Source organism: Macrobrachium nipponense, chromosome 17 (genome assembly GCF_015104395.2).
Source record: "Macrobrachium nipponense isolate FS-2020 chromosome 17, ASM1510439v2, whole genome shotgun sequence".
Classification (NCBI taxonomy): Eukaryota; Metazoa; Arthropoda; class Malacostraca; order Decapoda; family Palaemonidae; genus Macrobrachium; species Macrobrachium nipponense.
In genome coordinates, this window is record NC_087210.1 from 69,833,456 (window position 1) to 69,856,795 (window position 23,340).

General features: G+C 43.8%; 1 protein-coding gene across 1 annotated transcript in view; it reads left to right on the plus strand.

Moving 5' to 3' along the window:
• LOC135196301 (prolactin regulatory element-binding protein-like) overlaps positions 1-23,340 on the plus strand; it is a gene marked incomplete in the record, with an annotated part of 80,092 nt that overhangs the window by 34,847 nt on the left and 21,905 nt on the right. The window contains 2 exon segments of the mRNA XM_064223008.1: positions 13,035-13,153; positions 13,382-13,619. Of these exon segments, the coding sequence (XP_064079078.1) occupies positions 13,035-13,153; positions 13,382-13,619 (357 nt within the window).

Below are 23,340 nucleotides of genomic sequence, written 5' to 3' on the forward strand. Positions count from 1 at the left end.
AACCTTGGTCCATAGGTTGAAGAATTGGAGTGGTGTTGGTGGCAAAAAAACCACTTTCACATCAGGATTCAGATCAGCTAAGTGAGGTGGATGTCCAGGCGCATTATCGAGCAGTAGTAAAATATTGAAAGGAATTCTTTTCTCTAGGCAGTATTCACGCACTTGAGGAATGAAACAGTTGACAAACCAGTCTTCAAAAAGTGTCTGCGTCATCCATGCCTTACGGTTAGAGCGAAAGTAGACAGGCAAAGTGTACTTGCTTACATTCTTGAACGCTCGTGGGTTTTCTGAATGATAAATTAAAAAGGGTTTCAGCTTGAACCCCGCGACATTCCCACCAAGCAGTAGAGTCAGCCTATCCTTAAAAGCTTTAAATCCTGGCATGCCTACTGGCTTCCTTATGGATGTAAGTGCGTTCTGGCATTCGTTTCCAGAACAAACCTGTTTCATCAACATTAAATATTTGTTCTGGAAGATATTCCTCATCCGTAATCATTTCATCGAGACTGTTGACAAACTTGCTAGCTCCTTCCTCATCCGCACTCGCTGCTTCTCCAGTCACTCGAACACTATGCAGCTGGAATCGTTTTTTGAACCTCTTGAACCAGCCAACGCTTGCCAAAAATTCTTGCTTATACTCTACTCCAGCACGTTCCTTCAAAGTCTGAAACAGACTTCTAGCCTTCATCTGCACAGTAAAAAGGCTTAACGGTGTCCTTTTTTGGTTTGGATTTGATCTTCCATCCAAACATGCAATAATTTTTCCATTTCATGGATGGGGCCAGTGTGTTGTTTCGTAATCACTGTCGATCGCATGGGTGCAGAACCTTTCACAGCATCACGAATCCTTTCTTTATCCTTAAGAATCGTGGACACAGTAGAATGAGATAACTTCATATCACGTGCGATCACATTCACTTTCTTCCCTTCTTCGAACTGCTTAATCACTGTCATTTTTGTGTCCAAGTCAATGGCCTTCCTTTCCTTCTTGGCATGTTGAGGAGTAGATAAACACAGTTTCCTCTTGGCAGACATTTCAAAAATGATCAAAATTAACACAAAGTTATTGAAAAATGAACACAGCAGAGCGAGAGATGCGTTCAGTACGGAGCTACAGGCAACACTGAGTGAGCGCGGGACCCGAGAGATGCACGGATGCCGCAGGAAAAAGTATCGTACGTTCGTATGCACGTTCTGCCGAAAAGGGTGAAAATAATAGTCGTAAAGTCGATCAGACGTAAGTTGCATAGGTCGTAAGTCGGTCATTACCTGTATCTTCTCTCTCCAATTACACATTATCACTTCACTTAATGGTATTCCACGTTGGTGCTATGGTGGGAGTTTGGAAATCAGTCCGTTCTGTCGGCAGCATGTTCCTTTCGGGGCTCGGAACCCCATCTATGTGGTGACATGCGAAGTTTACAATGGGTCCCCGGTGATCGCGGGGATAGGGCCCACAACTACCAACGTTAAGCAGATAGTCGCATTGTTGCAACATTCCTAAAAAAATACTTGTTCATATACGAAACAAATCTTCGGTCTTAACATTAGGATAAATATTCTAGTGCCAGCTGGAAATCCGGTAAAATTAATAAAAAACTTGTGTGATCCAGGGACCATTGGCATCTGTACCTGGTCACTGGGTATTGGTAGTTCCCACAATGGCCTGGGCATCCCGTGACCTACCAGTTACTTTTGTACCGCCTTTAAGAGAGGACATAACTCTCTGTCTCATTGAAGCTGGTTTAGTTTGCCCGTTTTTTCATCATATCTTTCTTCGTTACCTTTCTCTGGGTGCTCTCAGTGTGTGTGTATGTGTGAGATCTGGTAGGTTTGAGTAAGTTGTGAGATCATGGAGAATTTTGCTTCACCAACGAAACTTTCTTCGAGATCTCGCAGAGACAAAGGAAATGCCCTGGAATGAGTGGGTTTCCTTGTTCAAGATTCTTAACGTTGGTGTCTACGGGTACTCACCCAACATGTAGTAGGTGCAAGGTGAATGTGTGTACTATTACTAATCCTTGTTCAATTTGTCGTGGTTGGTTGATGGAACAATGGAATAAGTTTTATGAAAAGAGTCAGTACAAAAGAAAGGAGATGCCGCCATTTTTGGATGACCAAACGTCTTCACATTCTTTTGTATTGGGTATACATCATAGTGTTCCATATGTTTTTTCACCTGGATTTGATGTTTCCCACACCCCGTTAGTTTCGTCTAATGATTCGTTATTGGAAACATCAAGAGGGGTTTTGGGAAGTTTTGTACATAATTACGCTCCTTCCTTCCTGGCAGGAAGGGAGAGCATCTCTATCTTTGTCCCATGTTTCAGCCCCCGATGTGCAGAGGATGGAAGGAGTGTGGTCGGTTTTAGGCCTATCAGGCATGCCAACCATGGAGGGGTTGTTGTCCTATATGACGTCACGCTTCCCTCCGGGTTTTCCGATTATGAATGCCCTTCCTCCACCTGGCCTGCAGTTTATGGGGAGAAACATGGCAATGGCAGTGGCACCGATCTTTCCAATGACTCAGAATTTGGGAAGCAATTTTGCAGCCCACGCAGGGATACCAGCAGTAGCCACGCAATGTCTTCCATCAAACGTGGTGACGTCACAACCCACGCCATCAGTGACGTCACAAACCGAAACCGACATGGTGGCCACCATGACGTCACAGCCTACTTCCACTCTCACACCCTCATTGCCTCTGGATGCACATACACTTTCAGACTCGGTAACACATGCATTTATGAAAAAGTTACAAGCTTTGGAAGAGAAGATAAATAAGAAAGACAAATGAAAAAGATGTAAATCATCGTCTTCTTCGTCTTCTTCTAGTTTGATATCGTCGCAAGACTCAATGACATCACTGCATGCACCAGTCAAGCTTTGGAGGATAAGGGACTTCGTGGCTGATCCTTGGGCAAAGAGGAGAAGATTAAATTCTTCTTCATCTTCAAGCCAGGACTGTCACATCCCTGTCAAAAACCAAGTAAAGAAGGCAGTGGCTGATACAGGTAATGACAATGACGGCCGTCATATAGATACATCAGCACGGCTGAAAGGTTCGATGGACACTGGAATGGAATCGGCTGGGACGATGATGCCAACTTTGATGGGAAAGCCATTTGTGGATAAACCACTGTTGGTTAAAGAATCAACATTGAGTAGACATCAATCTTCAAAGAATGGAGAACATGTACCAGTTTCTCCTGTAAGACCTTTTGAAATAAGAAGGAAGGATGATAAAGCTCCCATTAAAAGGTCAAATAATACAGAGTTTGTAACCCCTCTGGATACACCAATGGAAGTGGCGGCTCGTTTCAATACTAGAAGATCAAGGTCAAGTTCCCCAATGGCCATAGGAAATGATAGCCCAACGGCCGTTGGGAATAATAGTAGAAGCAGGGAGGATGTACATTCTACTTCACGGGAACTGTCATCCTGGAGGAATAGACAGGGTTCTCACTCTAGGTTGAGGAGCATGGAGAGATTAGGCATTCATGTTCTCATGGTGGCTATTTAAGATCGAGCCAACAACGGCTAGATGGCCAGGACTCACATGGACCTTTGTCAGCTGATAGGAGTGAGCTAACTTCGTCTGCAGCCAAACAGAATGTTTTGGAAGCAGATGAAGGGGAGAATCAGGAGTTTCTGGCTTCTTATGCAGAGGTGATTGACTTGATTCATCAATTCAATAACCTCTCAAGGAGGTCTGAAACCCCTTCCAGCATAGCTCATACGGGGATTGAAGCTCTATTGGTACTTAATAAGGATACTAAGGTGTTGTATGAATTACCATGCTCAAGTCATGCAGAGTGTTACAACATGTTAATGCATGGATCTCTGGAAGAGATTATTCTTAAGATCAAATAGATCATTCAAGTTCCTTCCCCCTCCATTACTGAGACAGGAAATATTATGCAACACCAGTTCTTCTACTGCTAGCGAGACAAATCAATCCAGATGTGGTGAGATTAAAACCTGGATTAACCTTGGATCAGGTGAAGATGGAATGCCCCTCAATGAATTGTCAAGAAGCTGCTACATTGGAGTCAACAGCTTCTTCTGTCTTTCAGACGGCTTCTTGGCTAGGCCTTTGGTCAACAGCAGTAGCTAACGTTACATCCTCAAAGTCAACCAGGAGATTAGTAGATGAGACTATGTTTATCAGATTGCTTCAATTGTGTTCGAAAGCAATTTCATACTAGACGACAAACTTGAGTGCCAATATATGGGCTAATATCCTGTTGAGGAGAGATGCAACATTGGCTTGATTAAGCCGTACTATAGATTTGGATTCCCTATTAGCAATTCGGAATGGGGACATCTTAGATTTGTAATTGCTGTTACCAAAAGGTATGCTAGAAGCTGCAATTGAGAGAAGAAGGATGGATACTAATGATAGATTAGTCCAACAGGCAGTTAATAAAGCATCTGGAAGTCATTCTAATTCTAGGGAAGTAAGACAACAACAACAAATACCACAAAAGAGACCAGTAAGACATAATCCCTCCCCTAGGTCTGCAAGACCCTCTTCTCCAAGGAAGAAGATAATATTATCTCATTGGCCCTTTCACAATAGACCCAATAGAGGAAGGGGTATTAGAGGCAGAGGGAGAGGTTCAAGACGATAGACTGGGCACCTCTCACCTCTCAGTCACACCAGTGGGGGGATGCCTGGCAAATCATTGGAAGGTGTGGCAGAGATTCGGAGCAGAGCAGTGGGTAGTGGATGTGCTCAGAATCGGGTATCTGATCCCATTCAACTTTATGCCACCCCTGGCAGAACAACCATTACCACACCTCTCTTACACTCATGGGTCTCAGAAATTCCTTATTCTGCAAGAAGTGAAGATGATGGCGAAGGGACCTGTAGAGCAAGTAACACCCCCTTCAAGCGGATTTTTACAGCCATATTTTCCTTGTCTCCAAGGCCAATGGAGATTGGAGGACAGTTATAGATCTGTCGACATTGAATCTGTTCATAAGGAAAACGAGATTCAAAATGGAGACCCCAAGGACAGTTCTAGCAGCATTCAGGGACAAGGATTTTATGCTAGCAATAGACTTGAAGGATGCATACTTCTAGATCCCAATCCATCAGTCTTCCAGGAAGTTTCTCCGCTTCAGTCTTGCAGAGAAGGTTTTCCAATTCAGAGCTCTGTGTTTCGGATTGACAACGTCTCCTCAAGTATTTACAAAAGAGTATTCACTCTTGTGTCGACATGGGTGCATGCTCAGGGGATCAGGTTAATAAGACACCTGGATGACTGGCTGGTGATAGCAAAGTCCCGAGAAAAATGACTTCAGGACAAACATATCCTTCTCAAGTTTTGTCACAGCTTAGGCATTGTGATAAATCAGGAGAAGTCGAGTTTGGACCCCATTCAGAGGTTGGTGTACTTAGGTATGATTATAGACACAGTAAAGACCAAACCTTTCCCTTCAGACCAGAGGGTAGAGAAGTGCAAACAAGTAGTGAATGCCTTCCTAGGAAAGGAAACACAACCAACAAAGCAGTGGAAAGACTCCATCGTTGGTCCTTACAATGGAGGATGAAAGAGTTTTGGTCACCAACTGTAGGTCACCCATACGAGCACATTCCCCTGTCGACAGAGCTGAGGAAAGATCTACTGTGGTGGTTGCAAGAGAGCAATCTGATAGTAGGAGTTCCCCTTCAGCAACTCTCTCCAGATCTGCTGTTCTCAGATGTGTCACTTGAGGGTTGGGACGCTCACATGGAGGAACTGATGATTTCGGGGAAGTGAAATCACAAGGACAGGAAACTCCATATGAACTTGCTGGAGAGAGTGAAGGAGCACTTAGTAGTATTGATGTCAGACAACACCACAGTAGTAGCGTATGTAAACAAGCAAGGAGGCCTGGTATCTTGTCAGTTTCACCTGATGACAGTTCAACTTCATCAGTGGGCTGTAGAGAACTTAGTAGACATCAGGTCCAGATACCGTATATACTCGCTATTTAATTATGCGACTTTTGAAACCTAATTTTGAAGCTAATTTTAAAGGGGTCGCATCATACACGCGGTATAAAATTAGCGTACCGTCTATGCTTTCCCAAATCGGCAGATCGCGATAGTTACTACCGGAGGAAAACAGTAGATCTTTTAAAAAGTTATGTTTTACTTGTACTTCACTATATCCAATAATATTGTATGCATTCTCATATTACTATTGTATTTTAAAATACAAAAGAGCGATCGTGCGCCATTTACATTATTTTGGTTTATACAACATGTTTAACTGTTCTAGACTAACCATCTATAATTTCCAAATCAGTTAAGGCACAACACCGAAGGATTTTTTACTTTTTGTTTACTCAGTAAAAGAAACATTTGTTACTTGAACTATTATTTCCTTTTAGAATACGCAGGTAAGTGAAAATTTATTAAAGTAAAAAAAATTGCATAAAATTAATAAACTAAAATCCTCCAAAGTCGCTCTCCGTGTCCGTATCATCAAATACTGCTCTGAATTCTTTGCCATCAAGGCAGTCATCATATTCCGTCATCTTCCAGATCTTTGATCATTTCATCCTCATCTCCTGCATCTTCGTATAGGACATCGTCAATTCATATGGAAGGTATAGTCCTTGTCACCGTGGCGAGCTCTCTGGCGTGGCTTTTAAAGATCTGCCCTAATGCTAATTTTACAAAAACAACAACTGCCCGTGTGTGACAGACCTTTGAATGTCCTTGAGACAAACCCCGAGGCAATAATTATAAATTTTTATAAGGGTTTTTCCTTCCCAGGTACTTTAATCTCCTTCCTATTCGGCCTCTCTCTCTCTCTCTCTCTCTCTCTCTTTTATGGGACAACATAGGCCCGCATTTCGCATTTTCCATACCTATTTATTTCGTATACGATTGCCCTTTCTCGGCTGTGAAGTTGATGTCTATCTATGGCTGTGAGATGACCAGGAATAACTTGTAAGTCGGTGTCAAAGTCACTCCACTCTTCAGTCAGGCCAAAACTTTGTCATATCGCATTCAAGCAATATTCAGTCATTGTTTCCTATCTATTATTTTCTCAGAGAGAGAGAGAGAGAGAGAGAGAGAGAGAGAGAGAGAGAGAGAGAGAGAGAGAGAGAGAGAGAGAGAGTCTGTCTGTATACGATTGTTTATTTTCTCACTCGTCAAACTTACTGTTATGCTTTATTTCATATTTCCTTGTTCACAATTTATTCATACCTACGATATTAAGAAATCCAAGATATGTGTAGAAGGGAGAAATGCCTCCAGACTGTACAGTCAGTATGGATTTAAACGCACGTGGAACTGGTTGAAATATTCGCAACAGCACCAAAATGAGATGCCCTGTTGATAGAATATCTGACTCCGTTCTTGTTATTGCATAAAAAAACTATCAATCGTGAACCTACGTAATTTTAGAATTCTGCGCAACGGAAAAGATAATATTTCATATCTGTAATGGGAGAAATGGTTTTATCTCTGTTGTTGTTATAAATTTGGCAGATATGCGATCAAACACGTGGGTGGACCAAAACAGCCCAAAATACTATTGTTTGGCGTGCTAGGCTTACCCCGATTCATTTGGGTGTGCGCTACTCAAATAATCGCATTTTTCTTACTAATCCCAAGAGTTGACCATGGAAAATCCCAAGATTAACCAAAAATCCCAAGTATAATAAAATAATTGACATATGCCAAGCTTTGGAGTCCTAAATATTTATTCTGTCTATCAGGAAGATACTGATAAATTGAATTGACTGTATCTTTCCTGAGAGAGAGAGAGAGAAGAGAGAGAGAGAGAGAGAGAGAGAGAAATTGGAGAGAGAGGACGAGAGAGAGAGAGAGAAGAGAGAGAGAGAGTATTCACGTAATCAGTAAAATACACTAATAAAAACGAAAACTATGTACTGTATGCAAAGCACACACATCATCGTTAGCTTCCCGTGTGTTACGTGTAAACGTTCATTCTAAGAAATTCACAGAGTAGTATAACTAACACCTGATTGGCTGGTTGGTAGCCATGGAGATCTGTTATCCAATTACTGCCCTCTGCTTCTGTTCTATTATAGACATATGCCGTGGATGACACTAGGTTTGAACGTTACCATGTTCGTGATTTTCTGACTGCTGACGGCAAAAAATTACTCGATAATTTTCTTTATATAATTATTTCTTCGTGTAAACAATAATATAATATGATCATTTTAACTTTAATGTTATGGTGGTATGAAAAATACCAGTGTGTCGTAGCGATGCGTCATCAATGTATGGTATGAAAATACCGCATGGTGTTGTAGCGATACGTAATCACAAAGTACAAATCCTTTTCCTGGACCATCCTCAAAATTTTACGACTTCAACTGCAAGAGTCGATATGGTGAAATATATTATATAGTCATACTTATTGTTGAAATTCACAAGTTGAACTGCAAAACATTAGATTTTGATTGTTATGTACATATATTTTTTGTGTTTTACGGAATGTTTGTTTTGAAAATAATAGCTATTAGTGAACATATGATATTAATTGTCCCACTATTTTATTATAGGTGATCTTAATTATCTCACATTCATGTAACAGTATTATATTAATATTTATTTAAATAAACAGTAATTAATAAATAACAATGATGAAAAACATAAAGGGAAAAATATTTTTTTCTGCAGTAGTGATGTTTGTTTGATTATGCATCTGACCTCACATTTCCGAAATTGAAAAATTCCAAAAAACCGAAACATCGGAATGTGTGTGTACTACACTATTTTTAAACACGCACACAATGTCTACACATTTACTGATACCCGTTGGTGAAAGACTCAAATTACAGTATTTATTTCTGAGGAGAGAGAGAGAGAGAGAGAGAGAGAGAGAGAGAGAGAGAGAGAGAGAGAGAGAGAGAGAGAGAGAGAGAATGATATAGGACTCCAAGGCGTGTTATTTTTACAATTATTTTATTATCTTGGTATTCTTTTTTAATCTTGAGATCTTCTATTCAATTCTCGAGATTAGTAAGAAAATTACCGTAACTTCACTAGCAGCAGCACACATCTGAACGACTCGGCCATTAGCACGCTAAACCACCAACCTTATGAACTGACCTCGGAAAAGGAACTCGCATGATACATGAGATACATGACAAAACCACTGTTTATTGGTGAAAATTTTGGGGTCGCATGATATGCGAGATCGCACGTTACTCGAGTATATACGGTATATTCCAGGGAAAAGGAATGTAATAGCTGACAAATTGAGCTGCAGGGACCAGATTCTGGGAATAGAGTGGTCCTTACATTAGGAAGTGGTAGACAGAATATTCATCTTGTGGAAAAGGTCAATCATAAACCTGTTCTCAATGAAGTACAACAAAAAGTTGGAGATATATTGTTCAGTAGTCCCAGAAACAGCAGCAGTAGCAGAAGATGCTCTACAACACCCATGGAACAATCTGGACGTATACGCATTTCCTCCATTTTGTCTGATCCATCAGGTTCTGAACAAGGTGATGCAGTCTCAGAATCCCAAGATGACCCTGGTAGCCCCATTGTGACCGAAGGCAGATGGTTTCCAGACCTGTTGGAACTCCTAATAGATGTTCCGAGAGAACTGCCTCCTTGGAACTACCTACTGTGTCACTCACACATAGAGCGGTACCATCAGTCAGTGTAGTCCTTATCACTTCACGGGTGGAGACTGTCAAGTACCTCAAGCGAGCGAGAGGCTTTTCTCAGAAGGCAGCATTGCAGATGGCAGGATATATCAGAAGCTCATCGACAGCTATGTACCAGGGAAAATGGGCTGTCTACTGTGACTGATGTCATAGTGGGAGTCTTACTCCACTCAGAACCATTATTCAACAGTTAGCAGATTTTCTGATATATCTCAGATCAGAAAAACATCTGTGTGTCTGCCATAAAGGGGTCCAGGCCTGCGCTAGCTTTGGTTCTGTGAATGAAAGGCATAGACATTTACTCTTATTGGAAATGGCTATGTTAATGAAGAGTTTTAAGCAGCCCTGTTCCCCGAAGGAACTAAAAGCTTCCGATCCGATTGGGATTTAATGGTACTGACTAGCCTGACAAAACCCTTGTATGAGGCAATGCGACAGGCCATGGATAGAAATTTGACCCTGAAAGCAGTCTTCTTCTTGGGTCTGGCCTCGATCAAAAGGGTAGGGGAGGTATATGGTCTGTCGTATGTGGTGAAGCATTCCAGAGAATGGAAGTCTATGGTCTTCAAATTTATTCCAGAATTCAGAGCCAAAACTCATAATCCATCAGTAGTAGATGACAGATTTGTCTCCTTTTTGATACCTTTGGGAGAATTTGTGGATGACCCTGAAGAAATGTTATTTCCTGTCAGGGTACTACAAGCTTGCTCAAAAAGAACTTGACATCTCAGACCGGGATGCCAAAGGCTTTTTGTGAGTACAGGACAGTCAAGAAAGAAGTGTCCAAGAATATAATATTGTTTTGGCTGAGAGAAACGATCAGGAATGCATATTTGACAGAGGTTGGAGTGTCAAATAACCTTGGGAGAACTAGAGCTCACGACATCAGGGGCCTTAGCTCTTCTTTAGCATTGAAGAAAAATATGTCAGTGGAGAGGATTTTGAAAGCTTGTTTGGCTAAGTCAAACAACTTTCACTTTCTGTTATTTAAAAGATGTTGCCCATAGATCCTTGGACACTTTTTCCTTGGGTCCGGTGGTGGCTGCTTAACAAGTACCCCTGGTGGGTCAGTTAATATCTAGTCTAAGATGAAGGTATGAAAGTAGAATGAATGTGATGACTGGTCTCACTTCTTTCCTACATTTTTTTTATCTATTTCTTTACCTACGGGCAGTATTTTAATGGTTCAAACACCAAATATATCTTAAACTGTAATCGTAAACTAAATTTAATATAATTTCAAAGTCATCTTACAACATAGTCTTATGGGAGGAAAAAGAAAAATAAGGTGTCATTATCATCACTATCATCACTATCACCCTCTCTCATATCCTATACAGAGTGGAAATCTCTACTACATGAAAAAAATCGTAATATATAATAAAAAGGAATAGTGATAGGGATATATGAGAAAAGGAGAAAAGATTGTAGTGAAAGAAAAACCAATGCGATGAATGCATATCCTCCATAAGGTATCAATATCTCTCTAAGTAATTATTTTTTTCATGTAGAGATTTCCACTATAGAATATGAGTGAGGGTGGTAGTGATAATGATAGTGACAATAATGACGTCGTATGTTTCTTTTTCCCCCCATAAGACTATGTACTTCTATCATGATGATGACATCATCAACTGATCGTGTGACCAGGATGTGACTTCATGAAGATGAAAGAGAGAGAGAGAGAGAGAGTAAAGGAGAGAGAGAGAGAGAGAGAGAGAGAGAGAGAGAGAGAGAGAGAGAGAGATTCTTAATCTATTGGTTGTTATTTTCATATTGATAGCCCTACCTATAATTTTTTGGTAGGATTGTCATCCATGACATTTAAGCTACGATACTCTATGAAACACAAGACAATAAATCATGATGCACTGTGTTGTCATTTAAGGAATGAGAGAATATATTTTATATTAAAATCACTGAAGTACATAATTCATGTCATTAAAATTCTTAAATCATTGCCTTGATGTTTAAGTGATGAAATTGGGAAACACTACTTTTCTTTGGATTAAACTGAGGTGTACGTAATGAAAGTTATAACTTTTGAATGACATGTCTGTCAGGAGAGGTCAGAGCGGAGATGTTCATTATATGATGTTTTGAGAGACACTGACCAGTTTGCAACTTTCCCCTGTGACTGGCTGATCAACAGCCAATCAGGAGCATCATAAAGGATGGGGCTGGACACCAGATGCATGGGTGTTGTGAATTAATTATAGTTCGAACCTATCTTTATCAGACCTGCTCCTCAATACCCCAGAGCATGTTCTTGTGATTCATGACCTCTACAAGAGGATGATTTTCCCATTCTTCAAGAGTTGAGATTGGTAGCTTTCATCATAGGACATCTCCCATGTTGAGTAGCATACTGAACAAGAACATCTCTGTCTACGGGTCAAATTCCTTTGACAGTGCACAAGTTGATAGTAGAGTACTTAGCATGTGTCTGCATAGAGCATCTTGTCATAGGACATCCCCTGGGGTTACCCTATCATCTCTCTGTCTACTTGGGGAAGACCCATATTAGACCTCTTTGCTACATGGTTCAACAGAAAGCTAGGGGTCTATTGTTCGGTGGTCCCAGATCCATCCGCTGGGGTGGAGGACTCCCTTTCGCATACTTGGGACAACCTGGAAGTTTATGCCTTTCCTCCGTTCTGCCTGACCTATCATGTCCTGAATAGAGTAGTATGTTCCAAGAATCTCAGGATGACCCTAGTAGCTCCTTTGTGGCCCTAAGCAGAGTAGTTCCCAGGTCTTCTGTCTCTTCTCTCAGTAGTTCCAAGAGAGATTCCTCCTTAGTACAACCTTCTCCGCCATCCTTATGTGGAGAGGTACCACCAATTGGTAGGGTCTTTATCTCTTCATGTCTGGAGTCTGTCAGTCTGTCCAGTATCTCTTATGAGCAAGAGATCTTCCTCACAGAGCAGCGACTCAGATGTCCGGCTACCTCAGGAGACCCTCTTTCAAATGAACACCATACTCTTTGGAAGCTTGAATTTCAAAGTCAGTGGCTCCCAGAGACTGGAAAATAGATCTCAAAGATTGAAATAGTTTAGACATGGGATGAGAACAGGTAAGGAGCATTTAGAAGGAAAAGTAGATGTGGAAGTAGGCATACAAAGACTAGAAGGAAAGCCAAGGTAATTATGTATTAAGATCAGATATGAAGAATCGTTTATTAAGATCAGAGATGAAGACCAAGACCAAATTGGAATTCTGACAGCAGAGGCACAAGACAAAGTACAGTGAAGAGAACACAATTTACATGTAACACCATAGTTGGAAATCTGAAAAAAATTGCTAAATGAGAATGATGAAGGTGGTTTGTATAGTACAGTAGTATTGTATTTTGTGTGGCTTTTGATTTTCAGATTGTGTCAGTTTGTAAGCCAACCAGGGAGTGTTGTGTGTGGAATGTCCGAGAGGGGAAGAAATTCATACAAGTAGCTCTACAGACAAATGGTGTAAAGTACAAATGTTTCAGAGCAAGGTATGTTTATCTGTCAGGTATGTCCTAGAGAGTGTAGGAGTGGAATTACTGGTATGTTATATTGTTATCTGATGAACCATTGCATATGATCATTTTTAACTCTTATGAGAATACTACATATTCCTAATTTCTGATTTTTTACCAATTGTGTGAAGAAATGAACCACTAGCTTGAGGTATCAGAATATGTTATGTATTACAATTTTTGTTTTTCAAAATCTACTTCTAGATATGGTGTGGTAGAGGGCGATCCCACAAAAAGTAAGTTGTTCACAATAAGCAACCCTATTGTTGGAACAAAGAATCCAGCTATAGTTGCCAAGTGGTGTGGTCAGACATATGCACAAGAGAAGTCACAGCAGCTGGCAGGGTCACTAGGAAGTCTAGCATTGAGTGATGATGGTCGTTACTTGGCCACTGGAACTATGGGTGGAAATGTATATATTTTAATAGCTTTTAGTTTACAAGTAAGTGACTAAGTTCTTCAGAACTATTTTTTTATGTGTGTTCTTATGTCTTTGATTGGTATGTTACACATTATCTACAAAATCTTCCTTGTGAAGTTACTAAATTGTGACTGAATCACTATTTTAAAAGTTACAAGAAAACTTGTTTTTGTACATGAACTTTCCTGTCAGATATATACTTAGCTTACGTCTCTGACGTCACGACAGAATTCAAAACTCGCGGCACACGCGACAGGTAGGTCAGGTGATCTACCCTACCCGCCACTGGGTGGCGGGTGTAAGAACCAATCCCCCTTTCTTGTCAGATTTTCTCTGTCGCCCGGCTTGACAACACCTGTTGTTAAGTCCTCACAATAGTTGGATTTATTCTCGTTGCCGAGGATTATTTGGATTGACTTTTTGGTGAAGTACCCTTTGTCCGTTGGCTTGGCATACGCTACTTTGGATTGTTTTTTGGATTTTCTTTGGATTTTTCTTATAATGGCTGATTCTGATATTAAGAAATCTTCTGTTTTTCGAGTATGCTCTGTGAGTGAATGCAAGGTGAGGCTTCCTAAAGCATCTGTAGATCCTCATAGTGTATGTATGGGTTGTAGAGGGAATGAATGTTCTTCCAATAACCTGTGTAAAGAGTGTGAAAGGTTGGATGAAGATGGATGGAAGTCTCTTTCTTCCTACTTAAGGAAGTTAGAGAAGGCTAGGGTCCGTAAAGCTTCTTCTAGGAGCTCTAGTAGATCGCGAATTAGCGACCTTGATGTAGAGAACCCTGCCGTAGATTTAGTACCTTCTCCAGTTTCAGCCCCTGCTCCCAGCATCGAACCTGAAGATTCGCGTTCGGAGGTGGCTTCCATGAGAGCCACGATTAGGAGCATGGAGAGCAAAATACGCTCTTTTGAAGGTAAGAGTGATAGTGCCAGTGAACAGTGCAGTGCCCCTAGTGCAGTGGAGGGTGCGTCTGACCGGCTCACTAACGCTTCCAGGCCTAGACCTCTTCCAGACTCCCAGACCCAGTGGAGGAGGAAAGTCAACAGCCGCAGGAAGGTTAGGGAGAACCCCCACCGGTCAGGCGTCCCCTCGGCAGATCCTGTTGCTCGTTCCCAGGCTGCCTCGGATTGAGCCAAGAAGGAGGTGTTGCGCCAGTGTTTCTCTTCGTCATTGTCACCCTCTCCTAAGCGCGGATGGAGCGCCTCGGAAGCCTCTTGCCCTCTCAAGAGAGCCTGGAAGGAGCCTTGCGTCCTTCCCTCCAGCCCCGAATCCTTCTCTGAAGAGCCGGAGATAGAGCCCAAGAGAGCCAGGAGATCACAAGAACCCTCTTCTCTTTTCCTCCCTCGGCCCTCGTCTCCAGTTGAAGCGTTCGAGAGATCGCCAGCTCGCATCTTGGTGGGTCTGCAGGCGCAGATCTCAGCTGACTCCTTGGCAGGGAGTTCCTACCGTCGGAAGGACGTCTCACTCCCGGTGAAGAAGTCTAAGAAAGACAGTTTGGATTTCTCGCCTCCTGCAGGAAGGTTTCAAGAGCCTCGCAGCCGCGCTTCCTTCAATCAAGAAAGCTTTAGAGACTGCTCTCCGAGCAGGCGCTTCTCACCCCCCAGCAGGCGACAAGAGCCTGGCAGGCGCAAAGAGCCTGACAGGCGCTCTTCTCCTGGTAGCCGCTCTTCCAGACTTAGACAAGAGGAACAGGATGATCGGTTCGCTTCTAGCAGGCGCCATTCGCCGAGGATCCGTTCTACTCCTGGCAGGTGTCAAGAGCCTGACAGACGCCAGGATCCTAGCATTTACCAGGAGTTTAGTAGGCGCGCCTCCCCGAACAGGCGCTCTTCGCCTGGAAGCCGCTCTCCATTGGACAGGCGCTTGGAGCCTGGTAGACGTTTTTCTCCAGGAGTTCGCTCTTCGCCAGAGACACTCTCTCCCCTTGACAGACACAGAGAAGCGAGTAGGCGCCAAGAAACCAGTAGGTTCCTTTCACCGAGTAGGCGCTCTTCCCCAAGTAGCCGCTCTCGACTGGACAGGCGCTCAGAGCCTTGTAGGCGCTACCCGTCTGGTAGGTGCTCTTCATCGGAGAGCATTTCTCCCCGTGGCAGGCGTCAAGAGCCTGGCAGGCGCCAAGAGCCTGGCAGGCCCCAGGAGCCTGGCAGGCGCCAAGAGCCTGACAGGCGCTCTTCTCCTAACAGGCACTCTCCCATCGACACGAACTTAGGATATGACAGGCGCGCCTCTTCTAGTAGGCGCTCCCCTAGTAGGCGCTCTCCTAGAAAGAGCTCCCCTCCAGGCAGCCGCTCTTCGAAACATCATTCTTCTGAAGAGGACCAAGGTGCTACTGACGAAGATTTATCCAAGGATTCTTCGGTTTCCTCTTACAAGAGGCTGACCGACCTCCTCTTGCAAGAGTTTGGAGATTCTCTTTCTGCTGTTGCTCCTCCTTCTCCGCCCTCCTTGTTTTCAAGGGCGAAGACTACCAAGACGTCTTCGTATGTCAAGATGAAGCCGACAGTATCAGTGAAGAAGGCCCTTAAGAGCTTTGGCGATTGGCTGGTCTCCAAGGAGGAGAAAGGGAAGACTGTTTTTTCTTTCCGCCTTCCAAGTTGACGGGAAAGATGGGATTTTGGTATGAGTCAGGGGAGCCTTTGGGCCTGGTTCTTCCCTCTTCAGCGGACTCGGACTTCTCTTCGTTGGTGGATTCCTCACGTCGCTCGGCTCTTAATTCTGCAAAGACGAAGTGGGGAATGAGTGCATTGGACCACCTTCTGAAGGGAATGTTCCGGGTCCTCGAAGTATTTAACTTCCTTGACTGGTCCCTAGAAGTATTAGCGAAGAAGACGCAAGCTCAGGAGTCTCTTTCTCCAGAGATCTTCATTCCGTCCTGTCGTGTATGGATAAGGCAGTGAGAGATGGATCTGGCGAGGTAGCTTCGCTTTTTGGAGCCGGAGTCGTCAAGAAAAGGGCAGTGTACTGCTCTTTTCTAACCAAAGCAGTGTCGCATGCACAGAGGGCCTCTCTGTTGTATGCTCAACTCTCACCACAACTCTTCCCAAAGAGGATTATCCAGGATATCTCCAGTGCGCTATCAGCGAAGGCCACGCAGGATATGTTGGCCCAATCGGCGAGGATTCCAAAGGCTTCTTTCCAGCCTAAGACCAAGAAAGAAGCAACGAATAGACAAGAGCCCTTTCGAGGAGGCCCTTCTTCCCGTGCCTCCTCCTCCAGAGGAACAAGACCTCCTAAGAGAGGAAGGACCTTCTCTCGATCTATTAGATCGAAAAAGTAGTATGCATGTCCTCCAGACTACAGTAGGTGCCAGACTGCTGAGCTTCTCAGACGTCTGGGCACAGAAGGGGGCGGACAACTGGTCCCTCTCAATCGTCAGGAAAGGGTACCTCATTTCCTTCATTTCGAGACCAAGGGAATTGGTGACCAAGTACAAAGACCCTCACATGAACCAAGCCCTTGCTCTAGCAGTAGAGCTTATGCTGGAGAAGGAAGCTATAGAGCTGGTGAAGGACCCTCTTTCCGCGGGTTTTTACAACCGCCTCTTCCTTGTTCCCAAAGCCTCGGGAGGATGGAGACCGGTTCTGGACGTAAGCGCCCTGAACGTCTTTGTGAAGAAGAGGAGGTTCGCCATGGAGACGACTTACTTCCACGTGCCGATCCATCCTTCTTCTTGCAAGTTCCTAAGGTTCATGTGGAAAGGAAAAGTTTTCCAATTCAGGGCTTTGTGCTTCGGCCTCTTGACAGCCCCCCAAGTGTTCACGGGGCTCATGAAAAATGTAGCACAGTGGCTACATCTGGAGGGAGTGAGGGTTTCCCTCTACTTAGACGATTGGCTGATCAGAGCCAAATCGAAGGAGAAATGTCTGGAGGACCCTCGCAAAACGTTGACCCTAGCAAGTTCTCTGGGACTGTTGGTGAACTTCGGGAAATCACAGTTAATCCCCAGCCAAGATCAGATCTATCTGGGGATTCGGATGGTTTCTCAGGTTTTTCGTGCGTATCCATCCCCAGAAAGGATAACCCATTGTTCAGAGAAGGTCGCAGCCTTTCTAGAGAAAGATGTATGCACAGCGAGGGAGTGGATGAGTCTGTTGGGGACACTCTCCTCACTGGAGCAATTCGTTTTTCTAGGAAGGTTGCACCTAAGACCCCTTCAGTTCTTTCTGAATCGAAGCTGGAACTGCAGATCTCAGGACCTAGATTTCCGTTTCAAGATCTCGAACGAGATAAAGGAGGATCTCCTCTGGTGGGCAGACCCTCTTCTCTTAGAGGAAGGTATTTCCCTACATCTGCAGAACCCCAACCTAGTGTTATTTGCAGACGCGTCGGACACGGGTTGGGGAGCGACTCTAGGTTGAAGAGAAGTGTCAGGCACCTGGGAGGGGGAACAGGTGTCCTGGCACATCAACAAGAAGGAATTGATGGCGATTTGGTTGGCCCTCAAAGCTTTCGAGCCCCTCGTCCAGAAGGCAGCGGTTCAGATCAACTCAGACAACACCACAGCCCTGGCTTACATCAGGAAGCAGGGGGGGACTCACTCATTCTCCCTGTACGAAACAGCAAGAATGCTTCTTTTGTGGTCGGAGGAAAGAGAGATAAGTCTCCTCACCAGGTTCGTACAGGGAGAGAGAAATGTCAGAACCGATCTTCTGAGCAGAAAAAACCAAGTTCCTCCCTCTGAGTGGACTCTGCACTCGGACGTGTGCCAGGAGCTGTGGAGAACGTGGGGCAGACCTCATTTGGATCTATTCGCGACCTCCAAGAACGCAAGGATAGACCTTTACTGCTCCCCGATCTCAGACCCGAGAGCAGTAACGGTAGATGCGTTTCTGATGGACTGGAAGAACCTAGACCTGTATGCATTCCCTCCATTCAAGATTCTGGGGGAAACTCTAAGGAAATTTGCAGCATCGGAGGGAGCAAGAATGACCTTGATAGCTCTGTTCTGGCCTGCCCAAGACTGGTTCACAGAGGTACTGGAATGGTTAGTAGACATTCCAAGATCCCTGCCACTAAGAGTCGATCTGCTCAAACAGCCCCACTTCGACAGGTATCACAAGAACCTCCCCGCTCTCAGTCTGACTGGATTCAGACTATCAAGAGTCTGGTCAGAGCGAAGGGCTTTTCGGCAAAGTCTGCAAGAGCTATTGCCAATGCACATAGACCTTCCACCACCAGGGTCTACCAGTCGAAGTGGGATGTTTTTCGACGCTGGTGCAGGAATCAGAAACTTTCCTCCTCCAGTACCTCTGTGACCCAAATAGCAGACTTTCTACTCTTCCTGAGGGAAAGATGCGGTCTTGCGGTCTCTACCATAAAGGGTCACAGGAGCATGCTATCTTCTGTGTTCAGACACAGGGCATTGAACATCTTGGAAGATAAAGATCTTCATGATTTGATAAAGTCTTTTGAGACTTCTAAGAAAGTCTCTAGTTTGACTCCAAGCTGGAACCTTGACGTGGTCTTGCTGTTCCTGAGGTCCTCGAGATTCGAACCACCCCAATCAGCCTCTTTCAGAGACCTTACGATGAAGACATTGTTTCTCATGGCTTTGGCTTCGGCTAAGAGAGTGAGTGAGTTACAAGCCTTAGAGGGAAATGTGGGATTCAAAGGAGACTCCGCGATTTGTTCCTTTCTCCCTTCTTTCCTGGCCTAGAACGAAAATCCCTCCTCACCTTGGCCCAGGAGTTTTGAGATAAAAGGCTTATCCTCTCTGGTCGGAGTAGAAGAGGAAAGGACTCTTTGCCCTATAAGGATCCTTAAGTTTTATCTCCAGAGGAAGAGAAGACTTAGGGCTAACATGGACAACCTCTGGTGTTCTGTAAGAGACCCCAGTAGGCCTTTGTCAAAGAATGCTCTGGCATTCTTTATTAGGAACCTAATAAAGGAAGCTCACGCACCATGTAACCAAGACCATTATAAGCTTCTGAAAGTCAAGGCGCATGAAGTAAGGGCCATCGCGACGTCTTTGGCTTTCAAGAAGAATATGTCTTTACAGAACCTCATGAAAGCGACTTTTTGGAGGTGTGATTCGGTCTTCGCCAACCACTACCTGAGAGACGTAAGGATTACGTATGAGAGGTGCTTTGGGTTAGGCCCGTACGTATTGGCGGATTCAGTGCTGGGGCAGGGAGCTGAAGCATATCCTTTTTAGATTTTTTCCCTTTATGTATTTGTATTGTGTTTTTTGGTTGTATGAAAGAGGATGCAGGGAGGCACCTCGTTCATTCGTAGTACTAACAATTAGTATTTTGGTTAGGTGATCTGTTTTGTGCTTGAGTGGGGGATCCCCTTTGACAAGACCCTAACTGGATTCTACCAAGTAAGCGGAGTCAGTTCCCATTGGTAGACCCAAAGAGTTTTTCAGCTGTAGGTCACGCCCTCGCTGTAACTCTTCAGGCAACGCAGACTAATAGACAGTAACTATGAAGTCTTCTGCCTAAAACAGGTAAGAACCAAGGTTTTTTTATATCCTATAACATGTGTTGTCTCCCCTTTCTTTGTACTTGAATGTTTCTTTCCCTCCACCAAGGGTGTCAATCAGCTAAGTATATATCTGACAGGAAAGTTCATGTACAAAAATGATATTGTTAGTATACAATAAAGTTTTGTACATACTTACCTGGCAGATATATACGATTGATGGCCCTCCCAGCCTCCCCTCAGGAGACAGGTGGAAGAGAAAATCTGACAAGAAAGGGGGATTGGTTCTTACACCCGCCACCCAGCGGCGGGTAAGGTAGATCACCTGACGTACCTGTCGCGTGTGTCACAAGTTTTGAATTCTGTCGTGACGTCAGAGACGTAAGCTAAGTATATATCTGCCAGGTAAGTATGTACAAAACTTTATTGTATACTAACAATATCATATTTCAGGGAATTTGCCTGTCTTCATTTGAAAATTTTATTTTTGTAAGACCTTTTCATTTATGAAAAAATAAAATACAGTGATTGTGTGTATGTACTATATGGTATGTGATTGATGGGCTGGTAAAGAGAGAAAATGAGTAGTACAGTAATGATAACAATTACATTAATATGATACTGTATTAGGCAACTGTATTAGGCAATTAATTGTGCTATTGAAAATATACATTCATATTTCTGTACTGTATTTCAAATGATGATGATTCTTTCTGATGAGGGTTTCTGAGTAATTAAACTGCATGTTTGTTCATGAAACTTACCTGTCAGATATATATATAGCTGTATTTTCTGAAATTCGACAGAATTTTAAAAACTTCCGACACACGCAGTGGTCGGCCAGGTGGTTAGTACCCATTCCCGCCGCTGGGAGGCGGGTATCAGGAACCATTCCCATTTTCTATTCATAATTTTTCTGTCGCCGGTGCTGAAAACACCTGTTTTCAGTACCTCCGTCTTAGAATTTTGGAAACTTCATTGCCGCTAAGTATCCTAATTGTCTTTTGATTTACTTACTTGGATTTGTGGCTAGGCATACGCTATCTTAAATTGATTTGAATTTGATTCATTTTTGCATAAGATATCTGAATCTAGTTAGGCTAGTTTCAGACGGGGTTGTCTGCAAAGATAGGGTGTGGCTACCGAAAGCTTCGGTAGATCCGCACTTGGTATGTACGAGGGGTATGGGTCTTGCTTCTTTGTTGAGATTTGTCATGTAAGGAGTGTGGGACTTTGTCTATTCCGTAAGGAAGACGTATGATTCGTATGTACGCAATTAATCAGTAAACATGTCTAATTCCGTAAGGAAGACGTATGATTCGTATGTACGCAATTAATCAGTAACAAAAGTCAGGGTAGTGAACCTGCTAACCTTCCTGTAGACTTTATTTTGCCTAACCCTGTATATGGGGCTTTATGGCCTACGGGCTATGTATATGTCTACGAGAGGTGCTCCGCTCTCCTTCATTTGCTGTGAAGAGTGCTCTTCTGTAATTGTTACTCCTAACCCTGTAGTGTTGCCTTCGGGCCCTAAAACAGTGTCTGTAGAGGAATTGCCCTTTCTCTGATACTCTTTCGATTCGTAACTTAGAATCGAAAGTGCTTGCCTTAGAGAGCAAAAGTGAAGTGCAGAAGTGCAGTGATACCCCTTGTGTATTGGAGGGTGCGTCAGATCGGCCTCGTTTCGCCTCTAGGCCGGGACCTCTGCTTGACTCCCAGGACCCGGGGAGGGAGCATGTCGAAAAGCCTAAGCCTAAGGAGGGTTACAAGGAACCCCCACCGATCTGGCGTGCCTTCGGCAGTTTCTGATGAAAATCCCCAGACTGCCAAAGTGCGTGCGCGTGCACGAATCCTGAAGGAATGCTTCTCGTCCTCCGAAGCGTCCTCCCCGTGCAGGGGTTGGAGCTTTCGGAAGGACTCGCGCCCTCTAAATAGAAGCTTTATAGAAGAGGACGCTTCACGTCCTCTCTCTCTCTCTCGTTATGCGTTTCAGTGAGAAGTAAGAAGGCGAACGTCGCCTGAACTCGTGTCCGTCTTTCCACAGAGAAATACATAAAAGAAGTCATAGTAGCAGGAAGCTTTTGAGAGCGGACGTCCAAGCTATTTTACTATCAGAATAAGAAGGCGTTCCCTCTCGACTTGGACGGGACGCTCGGATGGACGCCAGGCGCGCGCCAGTGGACGCCGAGCGCGCGCCAGTGGACGCCGAGCGCGCGCCAGTGGACGCCGAGCGCGCTCCAGTGGACGCCGAGTGCGCGCCAGTGGACGCCGAGCGTGCACCAGCGCACGCCAGGTGTGTCGCCTGGCTGAACGTTTCTGTTGAACTCTTCAAGCTCTTGTTTCAGATTTGGGCCTAAAGAATTTTTACCTCTACCTTTGGTGATACCTTCTACCTCACCTGCAAAGAATGTGAAGTAGGCAGTGCTTCGGAGGAAGCTTAAAGTGAACAGACAACTTCTTCTTCGAAACCCAGCAAGACATCGGGTTTTGTGAATTCAAGAGGTCTCTGTCAATTAATATTGCTTTTCGCATAGGTGGATGGAGTTAAGGAAAGCTCAAGGGAAGATCTCGTTTGCTCTACCGCAGTCAAGACTTTGTGATAAGGCAGTTACGAGTTATGTAAAAGCTCGACGTCCTACACGTCATGACGCTCGACTACTTTCGGTAGGATTCTTGCAAAAGCACTCATCAAGAGGACGCTCTTCAGGAAAGCGCAAGACAGGACTTCCTTTTCCATACTTGCCAATAACACGATTTGATACGGGGAATCGGGGAAAAAAATAAATATGCTCGACTTCCTGGATTACGTTTTGTCAATTCAGTGATTTTCCCCCATTGACAATATACTATCGTTTTGTCAAGTAAGTGGGTATCCCCTCATTGACAAAATATCTCTTTGTCCCGTAGATGGGTTAGTTCTCATTGGCAAACATCTTTAACTTTATATTGCATAAGCGGATAAGCTCTTATTGACAAGATTCGGAAGAGCTCTCATTCATCATTCGCAGACTCGTACAGGAAATAGACTTGTAGACTACGTCAATGACCGCTTATGTCCAGTAACATAAGAAGCTTGAGCTGTCTGCTTCGATTCTCTAAGTTTTGTTCATGAAACTTGCCTGTCAGATATGCATGTAGCTGTATTTCCGAATTCAGCTATATATATGTCTGCCAGGTAAGTATGAACAAACTTTATTGTAATATAATATCATATTTTGCCTTGCGTTATTTTACTACTGGTTGGTTCGAGTCATATACGCTTGCTGTTAGTTACTTTCTTCGGATGGCAACCGAGAGCTCTATTGTATTATTT